Here is a 17,390-nt window from a genome sequence, read left to right as displayed (position 1 = left end):
CCGGTTTGTGAGGTAGTCTATGATCCATGCTGTGAGATGGTGGCCCACTCTTTATGGCTGCAGCAGGCATCCAAATGTTGGTTTTCGGTCTTGCCACTTAACATACAGTGATTCTCTGAACCTTTTGTTGATATTATGGAGGGAAGATGATGACATCCCTAAAATTCTTGCAATTATACTTTGAGGAATGTTGTCCTTAAACTGCTCAACTATTTTCTCACATAGTTGTTCAACAAAGAGGCAATCCTCATCCTGGCTTTGCTTTTGAATGACTGAGCAATTCAGGGAAGCACTTTTTATACCCAATCATGGCACCCACCTGTTCCCAGTAAGCCTGTTCATCTGTAGGATATTCAAAATCGGTGCTTGATGAGCCTTTTCTTTGCCACCTGTCTCATCTTTTTAGGAACGGGTTGCAGCCATAAAATTCTACGTTAATGATTCTTTGCTGAAAACAATCAAGTTGATCAGTTTGAACAGTTAATATCTTGTATTTATTGTGTATTCAATTAACTCTTTCATTCCACAAGACGTACTTGTACGTCTTTTTATAATTAGGCCCCGCCTACCAAGGACGTACTTGTAGTCTAAGTCTTTTTTTGCGTCAGAGAGGAGGAGGGTCTGATGCAATCTGTGAATGAGAATACGCCGTTTGCATTGTAAATCATGTAAAAAAAAAGTGACCAGTAGGTGGCAGTAGTGCCTCACGTGCTTGAAATGCATGCTTTTACAAAAAGCTCTTTTTCTCCATTTTTTGCCCAGGAATCGCCATTTTCATGAAACTTAGCCATTTTGTAATGCCGATTGCTGAAGAATGGAAAAAGATAGAAACAAAATTTTTCCTGTTTAAAAAAAAATAGTCTGAAAAGAGTGTCATGAGTCCACGTCCAATCAGGCATTCAGAGTACATGACTGTCTCAAGGCTGGAGTTGTACATTCAAGGTCCATCAGTGAAAGCTCTCGGATCTCCTCCAAGAGTAAGTAGAGGTTCGGGCTTTTGCTTTGGCAGAATTCTTGCTCCTCTCTGGACAGTTTAGGCTGGCGCGTCGCCTTCCCCCGAGCCTGTTGTGACGCCTCTTCGGCTATGCGCACCACCTCCTGAACCAGCTGGCTGCGGCCATGCGACTGAGCCTGGCCGAGCGTCACGCTCTGGTGCGGCCTGTTGCTGACGAGCTCGAGGTTGACGCTGTCGGCGTGACAACGCGAAGACTGTATGGAGATACGAACCTAAGGGAAGAAGAGAACTCAAGTTGGATTACATCACACCTCCATTATAACAATGCAAATACAGTAATAACGCTTGTGAAGAAGGTAGAATAGCTGACACAACCGCTGCTGTAAGTGTTGGGAGGATATTGCTGAGTTTTTAATTTGTGCTATGGCTGCTCACAGTTTTTCAAAGTATAAATTGTAGACAAAAGAAAGCTGTGAGACTGAAATTGGCCGTACACAAACAAATTCCCTGTTTGACGAGTGTCTACTTTAAAAACTTGGAAGGAACTTTAATTCAAGTTTTACCAAATCAAGTGAGTAAAGCAACTGTTGAACATTGTGTTAAGCGCATTCTTCATTCGATACAGCAAAACCATCTATTAGAAATCAGCAATGGCGTACTGTAAAACTATGGCCGGGCCACTTACAGTGATGTGGCTGAACAGCGTGAAGGTGGTGGTTCCGATGAGGGACGTGGTCGTAATACGGTCTGAATAGCGGTGCACAGAACCGCTCTGCCACTCGCAGCCGCCGTCCTGTCCCGCAGAGAGCACCTGACCGTCTCGGTTCTTCAGGTACACGGGCCCCTTCATGCCATACCTACGCAGGCACCATTTTGGATGTGAAATCGTGACGTCAAGACCACGCAAGCATATATTCACGATTTGCTTTTCTGAACTGCTTATAAAAACAACTATACATTCAATGTTAACATTGATGTACCTTGTGTGTTTCTGTTTCCCTAAAGTATTCGGAGGTTTTGCAAGCATAGCATCACAGAACCAGATTTTTTCACCCGGATATCAGTAAGAATGATGAATGATTAGAAATGTTATCTTGAAGTAAACGTATGTGATGTGCCAGTAAAGCTCTATTTCCATGAAGTAGTGGGTCACACGCGATATGGCTAGCTGAGTATCTCTGTCAAAGCTCTGTCAAACAGTTCCATGTTGATTTGGGGCTAATTGCAATACTTGGGAAATAGGACTTGGCCAAGTTGAAAACTTACAGCGGCACAAACGCCAATACACCATTGTCTCGGATGGCGTAAATGACAGCATCGGCCACACAGCACTGGTCCTTGTCAGGGTCCCTTTCTTTGAAATATAGACACTGAAACAACTCAGTGGACCCCTTCTGCACCTGTTGGGCTGCCTGAAAATGTCACATGACGGTCATTCCCCGACTAAGCATTCACTTCAGAACTATCAAATGTGGGAAATACTAATTTTGGAAGAGAGACAAAAGAGCTGACCCTGTTCTTCTTGTTGATATGATGAGCCAACTCCTCCAGCTCCTTGTTACTGGCTAGCGCTTTGACAGGGCTCCGCCCACTCTCCAAGTCAATGGCTGCGGTCAAAAGGCGGTGCACTGCCACATCGGCATAGCGACGAATGGGTGACGTGAAATGTGTGTAGCGGTCCAGAGCCAAACCTGAAAAGTGTCATTTAGTCACAGTCTTTAGCGCAGTATGTCATAAGAAGTAACTTTATGGCCCATTGCCTCTCAATATCCAAGGATTACTACAGGAGTGTCAAAGGTCGTGTCATACATACCATAGTGGTAGTACTGGTCTTGGGAAATTGCACCGGTAGAGAAATACATTGCCTGAGACATGGCTTGGGTAGCCATCATTCTTAGCAGCCTGTTCAGCAGCGGGTCCTGTGGGTCCACAGCTTGGTCCAGAGAGTCAGCTAAAGCCTTATTGGACCTACACAGATACAAAGTAACTGTGTGTGTCCGTATATCCATCGATCCAACCATTTTCTAATCCGCTTATTCTCACAAGGGTCGCGGGGCATGCCGGAGCCTATCCCAGCTGTTTGGGATAGGCTCGGAGAAAACCCACACAGGCACAGGGAGGACATGCAAACCCCACACAGGAAGGCCGGAGCCAGAATCAAAACCTGCACCTATGCACTGTGTGGCAGATGCGCTAATCACCCACACACATACAGATATATGTAGATCGGGGGTTTCCTTGAGGGCTACTGCCCTGCCTGTTTTCCGGCTCTCCTAGCTGCAACACAGCTGATTTAGACGATCAGTTCATCAGCCAGCTCTGAAGGAGCATTAGAACGATCCCGATGATTTGAATCAGGTGTGTTATCCTGGGAGAGCTGGAAAACAGGCAGAACAGTAGCCCTCCAGGCTCGGTGTTAGAGACCCCTGATATAGATATACTACCCCCCCCCCCCCACTTCCCACACACACATTTTTCATGGGGGGGGGGGGGGAATAGTATGTAATACTAGTTCTTTACACCAGGATTTCTCAACTTTTATTGAGCGGAGCCACATGTTTTATGTCAGAAAAAAAATAGTCATTAACTGGGAGGAGCATCAATGGCATAGGTAGATGAACTATTTGTGCTCTTCACCTTTTGTAAATAAATAAATATTTTTCGGGCCAACTAATTTGATCATTTCCAGTGGCGCATGAATGCACAGGGTGTTTGTGAATCACTGCAATGGTACATTACGCCCTTGAGCTCCCAACATCTATTTTTGTGCAAATATTCTCACCACCACAAGCAAAACCTGATATGAGAAATTGTTGTGACAAACCTGGTATCGATGGTGAAGCCCCTGAACTTGGCACTGCCCACCAGCTGGCTGAAGAACTCTTGTCTCGGAGGCGGGTGATGCCGAAGCAGGGCTTGATGGGGAAAGGCCTCGTGGATCTTGCGCGCCACCCAGTGGTTGGCGAAGATCATGCACTCGGCCACTGTCTCGTGAATCTCGAGGGGCTGGCGCGGGACCAGAGCCGTGATGTTTTTTTCATTGTCCAGCTGTGCACGCACCTGGTACCAAAGTGACAAAAGACCAGAAAAGATGTGTTTTAGCAGTCATAATGTATTGGAAGTTGAGGTACTGCACCGTACAGGGAGATCACAATGCCAACTTGGCTCCTTAGTGCAACAAATTCATAATGGTACACTACTCATACCTCCACCCCTTCCAGTTCCAAAGCACCTCCTTGATCTCGCTGCGCCCGCAGGTGTCGCGCCACGTGGGTCAGCACCTGCAGAGCCTGCCTGAGCTCAGCCAACTTGGCGTCCTTCTCGCGAGAGCTCAGCCGGGTCAGCTCTGCTACCTCGCCCTGCTCTCCATTGAGAAGGGCCTGAGCCAGCTCATAGTCCAGCTGGTAGGAGGAGCGAATGACGGTGCGGCCGTACCACACATTGTTGACAGCGAGGGTTTGCGCGTCCAGCTCCCACAACACACTCATTGCATACCTGGATTTAACATATTTATAAGAGAAGCAATCCTAGAAATTGTAGAAATGTCTTATACGTAGTACTCCAAGTGTGTGCAAATTGAATCCTGGCTCAGATTTTAAAGCTACTTTTTGTTTTAAGGTAGTGAGTAAAGTATGAATATATAGACTGCGTCTAAAGTATATACGCAGTATATGGTCTTTCCATTGTGGATTTTCACAAACGAAATGTCATGTAAAAACAAAAAATGGGAGTGACTGTAAATCAAGGTGAAATAAAACACTCCCACTCACCTGTCGAGTCCTCCCAAAAGAGAGCAGATATCCGCACTGAGAATCGCTGGCAACATGTCATACCTGCGGTCTGCAAGGTAGTAAGTTGTAGCCCTGAAACACATGTGAGGCACTGTCAACGTGGACATTTTATATTTTTCTCAATACTGTCATGGTAAAGGTGGGTGGGGGTTTGGTCACATACGGCAAGCTCAATACAAATGTTTAGCCCAAAGAGCTCTCTCGCAGTATCGCGCCAGGCCCATTCATAGTCACACATTGTGATTGAACGCTCCCAAACAGCTTTCATAGACCCGGACTTGCTGTGACTCCTGTGGCAAAACGGGACGTGACACAACCTAATCGTACCATGAGATGCTGTATATTACATATAACTCCCGTCCCACAAAAGAATGCCTCCAAATTTTGATTGAAATGATTATTTTCAAATGATCATGTCTACAACATTCCAAGGAAATCACAATGTTCCAACACTGGAGAGCTACGGTGCTCGCCCCCTGCTCAAGTGGCCCTTGGGTTGGTGACCCCTGCCCTATGACCGCCCTTTAAGATTTCGTCACATTCATCCCATTTCACTTCAGCTGATTAGATCTCTCATTCGCACTGTGACGACATTTAAAAGTCACTGCTTGTCCCATTTTCATCAATTTAAAAAAACAAAACAAAACAATCTTAGACTAGATTTGAAAAGAAAAATCAAGACGACGATAAGCGGTCATCCCTCCACGTGGACATAATCATCCATTTTTTATTTTGCAGGGAACAACGCCATCACTCACCTTGCGCGCGCTTCCAAGTCAGTCAGGGAGCCTTGAGAAACAAAGTGTGTCACATCAGCAATGTGGACGCCGAGCTCCAGCACCTTCCCTCCTGCGAGGCTCCGCACAGACAGCGTGTCATCAACATCCTCGCAGCCCGCGGGGTCGATGCTGAACACCAAGTGACTGTCCCTCAGGTCCCGTCGCACAGCCACCTGAGAAGGATCCACCTTCCAGGGCTTCTCGGGCGAATTTGCAGGCATTTCTCTCAGCTGGGGACAACCAGACACAAGGCAAGGTGAAAAGAAATACATTCCCGTGCCGTGACATTCTTCACGGCATAATTTGAACAGAATCCATGTGTATGCGTTAGTCCATTGACCTGTGCATCGGAGAAGGGAGGAACGTGGATGCAGTTTTCGATGAGGATGGTCTGTACTTCAGTCTCAAGCTCGCCAGCCCGACCCAGAACCCTCACACTGTGTCCGTTGGGATACAATGACGTGCTTTCCCATGAGTCAATGCGTACTACCACTCTGTGGCCCTGAAGCAAAGCGGAGAGGAAGGTTATGTTTATATAATTCATTCCAGAACACACACACACACACCATATTTTCTGTACTATAAGGTGCTTCAGATTGTAAGGCACACCTTCAATGAATGGCCTATTTTAAAGCTGTTTTCAAATATCGAGCGCACCACATTATAAGGCGCATAGAATAGAAGCTACAATTGTGGCCACTAGATGGTGATACACTCAAGGGAATACTATACAATCCAATACAGCTTTGTAAATATTATAGAGCCTTCACAACCGCTGCAGCTGTAACAAAGCCATGAGAATTGGTCACAAACACGAACATGAAACAGAAATACAAATGGCATTACAAAACAATCAATGAAAGACAAAAGTTAGGGAGACAATTGATTGAACAAAAAGGCACACAAACCTTGTGGGCTCACATCCACAAGAGGCTAAATATCCTTAGAAGTCTTACTTGTCTCCTTCTTCCTTCGTTGAGTCAGTAGTTAACTATGCTTTTGGTATTGTCTTCGTTTCATAATGGCTGTGCAGAGCTCACAAAGTAGTTGTCTGTTTGTTTGAGTGCGTTTTGGCGAATGCACAATTCAATTAGTGTAGGGCAGAACCCTTCCCAGGTTACCACGAGATGGCATCGGAACACTAACAGGGAAACAACTCAATGGGGAATATAAAGAGCGTGACGTCTCTTTATATTAGCCGCATCCATTATAAGGCACACTGTCGGCTTTTCTATAGAGGCACCATTGAGAGCATCTTGACCAGCTGCATCACCGTGTGGTACGGCGCTTGCACCGTGTCCTGCCGAAAGAGTCTGCGGCGCATCGTGAGAGCAGCTGAGAAGATCATGGGGTCTCTCTTCCCCCACTCATGGATATTTACAACTTTCGTCTGACCCGAAAAGCAATCCAGATCGCAGATGACCCCGCCTACCCATCTCAAAGCTTCTTTGACCTGCCGCTGTTGAGGAAGAGACTGCGGTGTCTCAGTGCTGGAACCAGCAGGCTAAAGAACAGTTTTTTCCACCAGCCGGTCAGGAGACTCAACTCCCTCCCTGTTCTCCCCCCTGCCTCCTGCCACAGACTGTGACCCTCCCTCAGCATCTGACATCCGATTATTGCACTTAAACAATGCACTACCTAACTTTAACCCGCAATAATCGCAAGTGCCCATGGTTGTCTGTTGATTGCTATTTATTGTTTTATTTGTTTATATTTATGTATTTATGTCTTTACACATATTTGACAATAACTTGACTTTGTCTTTTTTATGCAGTTCAGTTTTGCTGCCCTTATCTTTAGCTGTGTGTTTTCAATGCACTGCATGTTTGCACTGTGGTTGAGCAAAAAGAAATGCCATCTGTGCTGTATGTTGCACATAGAGCATATTGGACAATAAAGCTGACTGAACTTGACTTTGAGAAAATTGAATGCTTTTAAGTGTGCCTTCAGGAAAATCCAGGTGTCTATCTACATATATTGTACAGGGTGTCCATAAAGTCTCTTTACCATTTCAAAAATTGATTAAAAATGCAATTGATTCGATATTTTATTCAGATTTGTTCTTTTATTCAAGTTTTTTATCACACTGCCCAAAGGCGAATGTGCGGTGTGGGATCATGTGCAATCGAATAATTGGTCCATTTTTCTTCAAGGAGACATCCATTTCTGCAAATGTTTACCTTGACCTTTTAACTGAATATGTGGCACCACAACTGAATGACCTTCAACCATCCATCATTTTCCAGCAAGACGGTGCACCACCACATTGGGGGCTGCATGTTCGTGGGTTCCTCAATCAAACATTTCCAGACCGGTGGATTGGAAGGCATGGGCCAATTCCTTGGCCGCCACATTCACCAGATATCACTCCCCTGGACTTCTTTCTATGGGGCTATGTTAAAGATATCGTGTATCGAACAAAGATAAGGGACATTACTGACATATAAAGCAAAGGATGACTGATGCCATTGCCACAATTGATGAGACTACGCTACAGCGAATATGGCAAGAAATCGAGTACCGTCTTGATGTGCTTCGGGCAACTAATGGTGCCCATGTAGAAGTGTATTAAAAGAGGTTAAAAAAAACCCTTTAATAAACGCTGAATACAATAGAACAAATCTGAAAAAAATATCGAATCAATTGCATTTTTAAGACATTTTTGAAATGGTAAAGAGACTTTATGGACACCCTGTATAACCGCTTCGAATATATGCATGTAGTTTTTATTCTGCCAAATGACATTTTAGATTAAAAGCTACAAACAACTATGAGAATGCCTTGCATCATGTCTCCAGCTTGCTGTCTAGCTCAGAATAAGCCCTTACATCTAAGCAAGGACACTACAGAGGCAGTTAAATATGAAATATGAGGCATGAAAACCATGCGCAAAAATAATATTCAGACCCCCCGAGCGCAGTTGGACTTTGTTTCCATCATTCATCTGCGCTTTATGGAGACACTTTGAGTGGACAGGCTTGCGTTGCTGACTTCACGGGCCGTGGAAAATGCACAGCAGAGCGCCGCAAGCAAGAATTGACGTGTGTCTGTCAGCAATAAGTCAGGTTGCGGGAGCCTTCGTCGTAAAAATGTCTGGCAGTATTCTTTATGGGTCAACGGCAGGTTTCGACATTTGTTGAGGATGCTGAAGTTGCTATATAAGATCCCTTCATGTCGCCACTTTATAGAAAATGCACTACCTTAATAATATATAAAAATAGGCTTGTACTTGACTGCTTGTATTTATTGATGAAAACAAAACAATACTGTCATGCTGAATGCGATGCATGGGGATAATGAATCCAACTGAATTATTGAAAAAATAATAATAATCATGGAATCAAGGGGCTCGTAAGGAGTCACACCTCGAATCACAACTGACCTCTGTGATACTTCTGTACTGAAGTTTTGAAGAAAAAAAGAAAGGCAATCGAATCCACAGCATTAGCCTGAGGCTTTACAAGCACTATTAAAGGCGAAAATACAACAACAAAAAAACCCCAACTCCTTTCCCACATCTGTCTTTGTTCCTTCTTCTGACAGCTTATCTGATGTTCAGGCTGAAATCAAATTAACAGTTCAAAATCTAATTTCCAACTCAATTTACTCTTCTGGCTGGTTTTTACCACAGTAAAATGCAAAGCCGACCTGCAAGGCGTCGGCCTGCTGCGTGCTGATGCGGATCTTCGGGATGCGATGGTCCCAAGGCACAGTCAGGATGCGCTGAGAATTCCTGCTCTGGGACTGTGTGCTCTCCCTCGGAGGAAACGTGACCACATAGTCCCTCCAATTCCTCTGCAAGATCCCCACAACACATCCTGCAAGTTTTATGATTCAGACATAGGATTTCAAACATGGAAGAGAACAAGTCACTTTGGACTGCTTTTGACAAAAGACGTTGAGGAGTTTCAGATGAGAAGGCCCCACCTGTAGGCATGGGCTGACTTTGGGTGTCGTCTCCATTCTTTTCCTCCGGCTGTCCTTCGGTCAGAGTGCTAAGCTTCCCTCTCCATTCGCTCTTCGGCAACAAGTCCACCGCGACCACGTCGCCATGCACAGCCCTGTTACGATGCTTGTTTCCATACACCAACACCTCGCTGCTCAGCTCTACAGCAGATGAAGGACGGACAGAGAATACAAGAGAGTTAAACCACAAGGTCAGTCAAGAGAATGTCTCGCAGAAAAAAACTAAACAAAAAAACCCAGCTGGAATACCGTACCTGTATTTTTATCTGAGAGACCCTCCGTTCTGACAGAAGCTTCCGTCTGTGCTCTGTGTTTGTTGACATTCAGAGTTCCCTGAACAAACAGAGGGGAACGTTGTGATTGATGTTGATCGAAGGAAGATTTTGGGTGGAACAAAATGTGGTGACTCTGGCATGCAAAACCTGGCTGGAGCTTGAAATAAAAGGTACACCTAAGTTTGAGCAAAGCAACAACACTCTCACTCTGTATGCAAAGTGGCCACAAGAGATGGTGCTGTGACGCTGGCCAAATCATACTTTCGCGTAAACTCCTACTGCGAGGAAATCCCTTTCAATCATTGGATTGAAAGGCGAGAAGAATTCAGATTCAGATTCAGGAAACTTTATTTATGCCCGTGGGGCAATTAGGACTTAACAGGCACGCTCTGCACAAGAAACATGACAAACAATGACGAACATGGGATACAGTGCAAAGGGCCTGTCGGTGCTCGCCGTGTGTACAGCGCTCCGAGATCTTAGTTCAGAAAGGAAACCACTGGGGAAGGAGAGGGAAAAAAAAACATGCTTGAACTATCCTCTTCTGAGGATAATTTAAGTCCAGGAAAAAAAGACCCCAGCACGTAAACAAGCATATGACAGTTACAACAAGTCACAAGACATAACATGTAATGAGGGGGCGGATGGATGGGGGGGAGCACGACGCGGCCCGACCGACGAGCTGCTCAGTCCATTTGAGCGCTCAGCAGATCAGTTCATGTCGCGGGGAAAAAAACGGGAACAATAAAGGCGGTGATACAAGGGTGTGTATGCGCGTGTGATAGTCTGGTTGTGTGTGCGTGTCAGGCTGCAGCTGCTTCGTCAAGGTCTTCTCATGGAGACAGTCCTGGCTTATCAGTCTATGGCCGAGAAGGAGGGGGTGATGGTAGGGCACTAGCTTCCGTGCGTACTTTCTTCCAGGGGAGATGTCCAGATAGCGGATGTTTTGGGAACAGGCTGCCAACAATTCCAGACAGCCTTGAGTCCGTGGCCTGTGTCTCTTCAATGGCGCCGATCTCTTTTCTGAGCGCGGCTTCCAACTTCTCCAAGTTGTTATCCATCTTGCAATGACGCTCCAAAACCGCATCCATTTTGCGGTTGAACTCAGTCACCGCTTGGGTCTGAGGGTTGGACATTCGCGCCATGCCATCCATGAAGACCGGCAGCTTCTTCACTTCCAATAAAGCCGCTCCCGCCGGCTGGATTTTGCCATAGAACAGGAAGGAGGAAACTGCTCACACCAAACAGCAGCAAACCTGCTATCAGAAGGCCGATAATGTAGATGTCTTCCACATCCTCAACGGACAGTGTTGACAGGCACACCATTCTCCGCTTCCTCCAGGGATCTAGGGTGTACCCGGCAGCAAATGTCCCCGAGGGGCAAGTAGGCTCCCCATTGCCCTCTCTTCTCGTCAAGAAAATTTTGTCGATGGCATCGAGAGACCAGCCAACTAATTCCATGGTTTGTTTTTAGGATGAAAATACGTCAGGAGGCTCGGAAAGTCAGACAAGGACAGCACATAGACTGGGTGGCAAGCAAGGGAAGGTGAGGGGGAGGGCAGGAGCAGAGCAGAAAAGCGTCCGCCTTCGTCGAGAGCCAAGCAGAGAGAGTGCCGATTTTGAATTCAATTATTAATTTTACAAGGAAACGGTGTTTGAATAATCGGCATTACAAAATGGTTACAAAAGTTTCATGAAAATGGTGATTCCTGGGCAAAAAAAACTGAGAAAAAGAGTTTTTCAGTAAAAGCATGCATTTCAAGCATGTGAGGCACCACTGCCACCTACTGGTCGCTTTTTTACATGATTTACAATGCAAACGGCTTATTCTCATTCACAGATTGCATCAGACCCTTCTCACTTTATCACGCAAAAAAAAAGACTTAGACGTACAAGTACCCGCATGGTAGGCGGGGCCTAATTTTAAAAAGATACGTCTTGTGGAATGAAAGAGTTCAGTAGAGAGCTTTCAAAAGGGGTGTTCACACGGCACACATTTGCTCCGGCGCTGCACCGATGTATTTTGTTGCGATATATTTTACACCGCAGCAAATTGTGTGGAGCGTTCACACGTACAAAGCCGCTGAGCGTGTCTGCACCGGCACAGCGTCGGTGCAGCCCCACTTGCGTTCACGCGGCAGTTTCTGCAGCGGAGCAAAACGACAGAAAACAAATGAGCTGTCGTGTTGGTTCTTTTTAAAACGTATACACAACTCAAGCGACTACTGGACAGGCACGTCCTTCTCCTTCTCGGTCTCCGTGCCTTCTGCTCGAGAGTGACCGCCCCCGATACCGTAAATCAACGATGACTTCAATGACACTCAGAAAAGCAAACACATCATGCGCCAAACAGAAAATCAAGAGAGGAAATCACAAAATAAATCATATGGGCGGCAGGGGGTGGTGAACACACAACAAAGGAACAAACTACACTAACAACTCCGAGACAGTCCAGTCTCCTACAAAAGGAAAGATGTTACCAGCCAAGTCTTGTGTCGTTATTAAACAACCACATGACGGAAGTCCAACAGAGCACGAAAGCAACGCATTCTCGCCGTACGTACTCTTCACAAGCATTTGCTCTGGAGCAAATTTAACCCAGTTGCGTTCACACGTGCAAATTTGCATCGGTGCTGCTTCGCAAACGAGCATTTGCTCCGGAGCAAATTTTTAAACCACCTCCCTGAGGTGGATCAAATTAGTTTTCCGGGGCTACGCCGGAGCTAATTTGCACGTGTGAACGCTCTACTGGGGCAGCCCCGGCGTAGCACCGGACCAAATCTTGCCGTGTGAACACCCCTCAATTCCATCCATCCATCCATCCATCCATCCATTTTCCGAACCGCTTGATCCTCACTAGGGTCGCGGGGGGTGCTGGAGCCTATCCCAGCCGTCTTCGGGCAGTAGGCGGGGACACCCTGAATCAGTTGCCAGCCAATCGCAGGGCACACAGAGACGAACAACCATTCACGCCCACACTCACACCTAGGGACAATTTAGAGCGTCCAATCAGCCTGCCATGCATGTTTCTGGAATGTGGGAGGAAACCGGAGCACCCGGAGAAAACCCACGCAGGCCCGGGGAGAACATGCAAACTCCACACAGGGAGGCCGGGGCTGGAATCGAACCCGGTACCTCTGCACTGTGAAGCCGACGTGCTAACCACTGGACTACCGGGCCGCCCACCCCTCAATTCCTTCTTTTTAACTTTTGTTATTAACTGGAGGTAAATAATCAGCCAAGCAACTACAATAGTCTCCTCAATGTCGGAATTTGATGGAGATGTCAGCTGAAGATGACGTCACGTCACAAATGCACTGTCCGCACATCAGTTATTACTATCGGCCAAGTGGGATGAAATTAAAAACAAATATCAACACTGTTAGGCTTCAGCACTTTGCAGATGTGCTGGTGCTCGTTGATTACCAGAAAAAGACAATCTTTATTTTGCTTCTAATAATTTATGGATTGATTTGCATATAAACCTTTATGGTTTGGGATTTCTGTTCAATTATTTTTATTATAGCGCTTGATAAATCTGACAGTAGGAGGTGATCAAGATTTGGTCCTGAACAGTAACCATTTTACGGTAATACAATGTTGAAAAATCGTTTTCACTGAGAGTGGTGGGAATACAAAGATTGGTAGTGCTGTTTTATTTTATCAGCCGAGCCACTGTGCTGAAGAAAAAGTGATGCTTGTTTTTGTTTATCTTGAAATTAAAGCAGAGTAATAAGGCATTCTGGCTTTACAGAGGGCCCTTTAGAAGGTTTTAAGACTCGGGCTGAGGCATTTTCTAGCAAATGACTAGGATGCCCTTTCCTTTCAAATTTGTGATGAGTTTGCATGTTTTTCGTGTCCTCACATTCCAATATGGAGCCACAATTGTTGATCATGACAGGGTGTAACCTGCCTCGCACCCGGCGAATCAGCTGGGCTGGCATCCAGCTCAAGCAAGTGAAGACAAGTACTTCAGAAAAAAACAAAAAGGAAAATCTGCATAAAAGGGAAATAACTACCGATACATAATATTTAATACTAATTATTATGAATAAATAATCTGCTGGCATGCAGTCATCAATGTCAAAGGTGAATAGAAAGTCGTCAGATGAGAGGAAAAAAGATTACATTCGTGTCCGAACAAAGCCCGGAAAGAGCGGGCAGGCTCCCCACTGCCCGCTCTTTCCGTCGAAAAAATTTTGTCAATTACATCGAGAGACCAGCCAACTAATTCCATGGTTAGTTCTTTGGTTGAAAACACGGTAGGAGGCTAGGGAAAAAAAAGACAAAGACTGCACTCACAATTTTGGATGACCCAGCTAGCGGCGTTGACATCCAACTTGAAGAGGTTCATTACCCATTCATCCTTCTGAGCTCCCTCCATGAACTCTGCTAAGGATATCTGACCTGTGTGACACAAGCACATAAGTGACTTCAATTCAAAGAAGCTTATGATTTCATAACATCATATTGAGAAAGTCCCTTGAGTCTTTATTTCAAATACATGCAGAATTTTAACCCTAGAATATCAGCATATTACAAGAACAGTTTACTTGAGTAACGTATCGATTCCAATGATATTAAAATTAATTTTGAATGACATGTTCATTGCCAAGATTACTTCTCCTAATCGGTTGCCTGGGGTAAATGTTAAACTTCTATGGCACTATGCCTATAGTTAAGACATTGTGGCATCCATTTCAACTTCAGTTCAGGTATCAAACATGCCCTGAAAAAGGCGACATTGGTGGTTTAGGGTTGTGGTGGGGATTCAACAGCGGCACCCCTCCAAATGAAGATTACACACTACCTGCGGACCCAAGAATTCATTCATGTGGCTCAAGATTGTAATCTTTGTAGACCTTGGGAAAATAGTTTCACGCTAGAGACTTTTGTTGCCATTACCCAATATCCGCCGTTGTGCGATGACATCATTTAGGAACAGCGGGAGAAAAAGATGAATGCGCTTTAAAACATCCATCCATCCATTTTCCGATCCACTTTATCCTCACAAGGGTCACGGGGCGTGCTGGAGCCTATCCAGCTGTCTTCGGGCAGTAGGCGGGGGACACCCTGAACCAGTTGCCAGCCAATCGCAGGGCACACAGAGACGAACAACCAGCCGCACTCTCACTCACGGGGACGATTTTGAGTGTTCAATTAGCCTGCCATGCATGTTTTAGGAATGTGGGAGGAAACCAGAGTACCCGGAGAAAACCCACACAGGGAGAACATGCAAACTCCACACAGGAAGGCCGCAGCTGAAATCGACGGGCGAACCACTCGACACCGGGCCGCCCGCACTTTAAAACAGTGCCTTAATTTCCTGTGTCAGAAAGGAAGCACCTTTTCTTTTCATCTTGCTTTGATCTAATGATGTTTTCAATAAAGGTTCAAGAAAGGTTGAATAAAGGTTAGGAAGGTTAGGAAACATGACAAATTCGTGATTTTTTTTTGAAACAGTGGTTTGTTGATAGTTTTACAGTTTCATAGGAAGAAAATGTTCAAGTCCGATTTCTATTTATCTTTTTGCCACAGGTAAAAATCGGAGTCCGTCCTAATCCTTTGTGACCACGTTCAAGTTTTTACGATACGGTAATTATTTAAAATGTAATAAAATGATTTAGGATTTTTTTTGGGGGGGGGGTTGTGTCAATGAGGGAAAATGAAACACAAGTGTGCTCCTCAAAACTGCTTTTTCAAATGCGTTTGTTCAGCAATTTATTGAACATGTTTTCAATCCAATTAAATAAAACACCACCACAGAATGCACCACCGCTGTATGCATAATCACTTGTACTATTCTTTTTTAAATGACGATGATTCCTTACCATCGCTATTCTGGTCAACCAGTTCAAAAATTCTGTCACATATTTCGGACGGTGTCAAATCCACATCAATTGTCTGGATCTTGATTTTGTAGAGAATCTGTGTGATAAATGTAATACAGGTCACACACACACACACACACACACACACACACACACACACACACACACACACACACACACACACACACACACACACACACACACACAAGCATACATTGGACTGCTGGCCTATACAGTATCTAATAATAACTGTTGCTTATCCAAAGTTTTGAAATGTTGCAAAAATAAACCAAATGTTATGTTCAAGGTTAAAACAATCAGAACTATTTATGTCAAGTAAATCAGTTCATATGATGGTGGGCTAATTTGACTTGGGTTTAGTGGCTTACTGTAAAGTCCAGCCAGATATAGATACCTAACCTAACTTCTCATCCAATAAAGTGAACCGACCCATATGTGACTTTACAGCCGTAAGCTGTTGAGGGCAGTTCAATAAGCACTCTTGCAAGGATTAACGTTATGAAACGTTTTCATCATGACATAACACAGAATGGCAAAATATTTTTGGATGACAAAACACAAATCACAGAAGAGTGGTTAGGGCTCGTGATTTGGCTTACCCTTATTAGCCGTTTCACCTCTTGCCGGTCTAATTTGCCATTCCCATCCTTATCATACATCTTGAAAGACCACGTGAGCCTGTCCTCAAGGTTCCCTCGTAAGATCAAATGAAGCGCTGCAACATACTCCAGGAAATCGAGAGCATTGTCCTGTGATCAACACCGAGATTTTACAAAGAGGGGGGTGGGCGCATTAACAAAGATTATAACAATTCGACGTCTTGATTTGTTTTACTTCTTTTACCTGATTGGTGTCAAATGAGTGGAATATTGTCTCAATGAAGAGAGACTCCTCCGCAGAGGTGCTCGGTACTCCGAAGATCCTCTTAAACTCATGTAAATGCAATGCGCCGCTTGGACACTCCTTCATGAAAATTATGCACAGCTCCTGAATCTGTGCTAAATCCATCTCCTCGCCGTGACTTTCCTCCTGTCCCATGGCCTTGATTTGTTTTGAAAAAAAAAAACAAAAAACAAAGGCTGCTGAAAATGCTAAGATGTCTCCAGGTCACAAAGACGTGGACTACAACAGTCAGTCAAACAGCATGTCCAGGTTCTCTCTTTGCAGGGAGCAGTCAGGTAGGCTCTGAAGAGGACAAGCGGATTAATTTACTGACCACTTCATTGCTGCCTGACAAGATGCATGCTGGGAAGTTTACCAAGTTGTCATCCTGGGTTGGTTTATATAATTCAGAAATTCAGCTATCGCTCATTATCAAATGCCTATATATGCTGTTAAACAGATCCACCACTAGGTCACAAAAGTAATTGGATATTTGATGGACAAATTGCCCTCGTCTATGTAAATGAGCCTCATCGATAAGCCTCAACGTCTAATTTACTAACACCAACACGAATGGCCACGCGCAATTTGAGTGAAGCATAACGTCTATCCACTGTATTCCTTCACCGCATCAGCCTTTGCGTGAAATATGGGTGTTGCGGTACAGTGAAAATGCCGTTTTGTTTACATGGAAATTGTGCGAGTCCACTTTCTATAATAGTTAACTACTTTCCGAACTCTGTCACTTCAGACGTGAGGCAAAAAGCAATCTCAAAAGCTATGAGGCGGATCAGTACTACGACTAACGCATTAATAAAGTCGGTTGTGTTTTGTTTAAAGAGGTTCAATACAATCTTACTTAAAGCAGACGGAGGACGCTGCCAAATCTC

General features: G+C 44.9%; 1 protein-coding gene across 1 annotated transcript; it reads right to left on the bottom strand.

Annotated features, from left to right (window-relative positions):
- Positions 1-471: 471 nt before the first annotated feature.
- On the bottom strand, positions 472-16,656 carry LOC147207166 (DIS3-like exonuclease 1). Its single transcript, XM_086106446.1, has 18 exons — positions 16,462-16,656; positions 16,218-16,367; positions 15,598-15,607; positions 14,069-14,173; positions 13,632-13,654; positions 9,746-9,824; positions 9,453-9,632; positions 9,174-9,343; positions 5,866-6,027; positions 5,505-5,755; positions 4,726-4,818; positions 4,162-4,450; positions 3,780-4,015; positions 2,769-2,923; positions 2,468-2,646; positions 2,222-2,367; positions 1,641-1,812; positions 472-1,227 (listed from the first exon to the last, which is right to left on the bottom strand). Exons 1-18 carry the CDS (start codon positions 16,654-16,656, stop codon positions 892-894), a joined length of 2,931 nt encoding a protein of 976 aa, XP_085962572.1. The 3' UTR covers positions 472-891.
- Positions 16,657-17,390: the final 734 nt, after the last annotated feature.

This window comes from Hippocampus guttulatus, chromosome 3 (genome assembly GCF_054856545.1).
Source record: "Hippocampus guttulatus isolate MCC_2025c chromosome 3, RoL_Hgut_1.0, whole genome shotgun sequence".
NCBI classification, from domain to species: domain Eukaryota; kingdom Metazoa; phylum Chordata; class Actinopteri; order Syngnathiformes; family Syngnathidae; genus Hippocampus; species Hippocampus guttulatus.
Note: the sequence above shows the minus strand (reverse complement) of the source record. Positions and strands in the feature narration are given on the sequence as shown.